The sequence below is a fragment of the Antrostomus carolinensis genome, unplaced genomic scaffold (assembly GCF_000700745.2).
Source record: "Antrostomus carolinensis isolate BGI_N321 unplaced genomic scaffold, ASM70074v2 scaffold17322, whole genome shotgun sequence".
Taxonomy (NCBI): Eukaryota; Metazoa; Chordata; class Aves; order Caprimulgiformes; family Caprimulgidae; genus Antrostomus; species Antrostomus carolinensis.
Genome location: NW_010299178.1, coordinates 24,183 through 26,564, shown reverse-complemented (window position 1 = coordinate 26,564; position 2,382 = coordinate 24,183). Strand labels below are relative to the sequence as shown.

At 37.4% G+C, this 2,382-nt stretch overlaps 1 protein-coding gene across 1 annotated transcript; it reads right to left on the bottom strand.

The window, feature by feature from the left end:
• Nucleotides 1–1,820: 1,820 nt before the first annotated feature.
• LYRM4 (LYR motif containing 4) lies at nt 1,821–1,941 on the bottom strand (the record flags this gene model as incomplete). Its single annotated transcript, XM_029083675.1, has 1 exon — nt 1,821–1,941. A coding segment is annotated over one exon (121 nt), but the record flags the coding sequence as incomplete, so codon positions are not given.
• Between the last annotated feature and the right edge of the window lie 441 nt (nt 1,942–2,382).

Genomic DNA, 2,382 nt, shown 5'->3' with positions numbered 1-2,382 from the left:
AAAGCAGCTGAAAGACCTATCTGACACTGAGGGACAATCTTTAGGTTAAACCAAAACTTCATAAAGTGTGCAAGACAAGCTCCACACCCTAGAAGGAAACGAGTCTGCCCTGTTAAGAGTCTGTTTTAGAGAAATGGTATCTTTTTTCAGGGTCTACAGGTATTCACAGGGCTCAGACAGGACAGAGGAGTTTTATATTAAAATCTGTCCCAGACCTATGATAGCTCAGATGAGTCAGTAGAACAACATTTCATTGAAAGACAAGCTGGAAAGCTTTTATTTTTGGAAGACTTACCCTTCATCTGACTTAGAACTGCCTTTTATTATTTAGGCTCATACAATCAGCAAGATCTCCTAGAGAGCATTTTCTGACAGGCTGACAGGAATTTATCTGGGCCACAATCTAGAAGATATTTTCTGTAGCATTTTATTATGGGAGATCCCACATCCACAAATTGTTACTTCTTTGAGGCAGATTTCTTTAAGAGGCAGAATTTGACCAAGTGCATTCATATCTTTTGCCACCCCCTCCTTCTTTGCTTTCTTCAGCCTCTAGTAATCCCCTGGAGAATATGGGATACACCTGAACCTCTCCAAGACAAAACTTCAAAAAGAGGAGCTGAAAATGCTACTCATCACCTAGAGATGTGAGAAAAAACAACCCAACATTTAAATATAATCACACTGAATCAATCCAATCTGCATTACTTCTTTGGGAAGTATTTTTAATAGCAGTGTTTGGGTCAAAAAAAAAAAAAATAGCAAAGCTGTGATAGCACAAAACAACACCTGTTCCTGGGAGAATAAATTACAAAGAAATAATTTGACCTGCACCAAAATATTCATGTTTTATTGCCAAATCAAAGGGCCTAGCTTCCTACTGAAATAAGAATCCAGCTAACTGACCTGCTGGTTGTTAAGGTTCATGTAAAAACAGACCATGGATGAACACGTACACACATCCACTCGCTATTTAGTAAGAGTGCTACTGAGCTATGACCAGTGTCAGTTAAATGCAGATTTTGCAAGGAGGGACAGCTTAAGCACTGCAAGCTCCTTTTAGAGAGTTGAGGCATAGAAGCTTGCTTTCTTCAAATTTCCAGTGGTCACTGTAGATAGACAGTGGGTATGTTCAAGAAGTAATAGAGCATCTAAAGTTCAACAAAGTATAATTCATGTCTAAATAATATAGTACCTAGAGGAAGGAACAGAGATTCTATAAATGCTACTTGGACAAGGTCAGAGAAAAATACTGCCAGTGACTCAACTTTTTCCAAAGAAAAATCTATCACTCTGCTTGGACACAATTAGCCAGCATTTACTTAATTTACTTTAGGATTCTCTTGTTCTGCTACTGTTCTAACACTGTATTTGGAGGTGAGGAGAAACAAACACAGAAGGCATGACTATTCAGAATGAGCGTTGAGGCCACTCTTCTAAACCTATGATGGAAGGAGGAGAGCATGAGGAAAGGAATCTAACACACATGAGCTAGAGGAAACAGATTCAAAGGAAAATTAGGGTAGAATAGAGAAGCAGAGTGAAGAGACAGTAAAACAGCAGAAAAGGTAACAGAAAAGTACACAGACTTTCGACAGCAAGGTCTGTTCCAGTTAATGGAACAAACATCCACAAATCTCCTACTGAAGCCATCATGGATAAACAGATGTTTCTCATCCTCTCAAATTCAGACATAAAAAAACTGCTGTTCATCCAGAGATTTTTTAAGCAAGGATCTATTTTTTTCCATCTGTGATGGCGTAAGGTAGTTTACCGAGCAGTGTACAACTTTTAGATAAAATGGAGAGAAAGAAACATACCTGCCGATGAATAATCTCTAGGTTTGCTTTGGCTTTATTCACTAGTTCTTCTATTTTTTCAGAATCCGTTATATTCTTGTTTTCTCTGAAGGCATCTCTTATCCTTCTGATGGCATACGTTCTAAACACAAACAGTAAGAAGACATGTATTCATAGACATGCTACAGTTTCTGACATTTCAACATGCTGAATTTTTCTTTTTTACAAATATACATGCACACACATACATTTTGCCCAGTTTATATAGATGCCTTTTATTCGGGGTCTTGCCCTATTTGAAACAGGGACTAGAATCTTTAATTTAAAAAGTCATTTTACTAGACATTATTGCAGAAAAATGTCCTATTTCACATGAGTCCAGTCCTTACTGCTTGTTATTGCTGTAAACATACTGTTGGCCTGGATACTGCAAAGCTCAAGAAGATAAAAAACCAAAGAACCAAAAAATCACCCACCAAATGCTTTCTGAATCAGTGTGACTATTCTTATTCTGGATACTCTAAAGGTCATTGGTCACTAAATACATTTTTTGTTATTAGTAGTTCTGACTTTGTAATCTGGC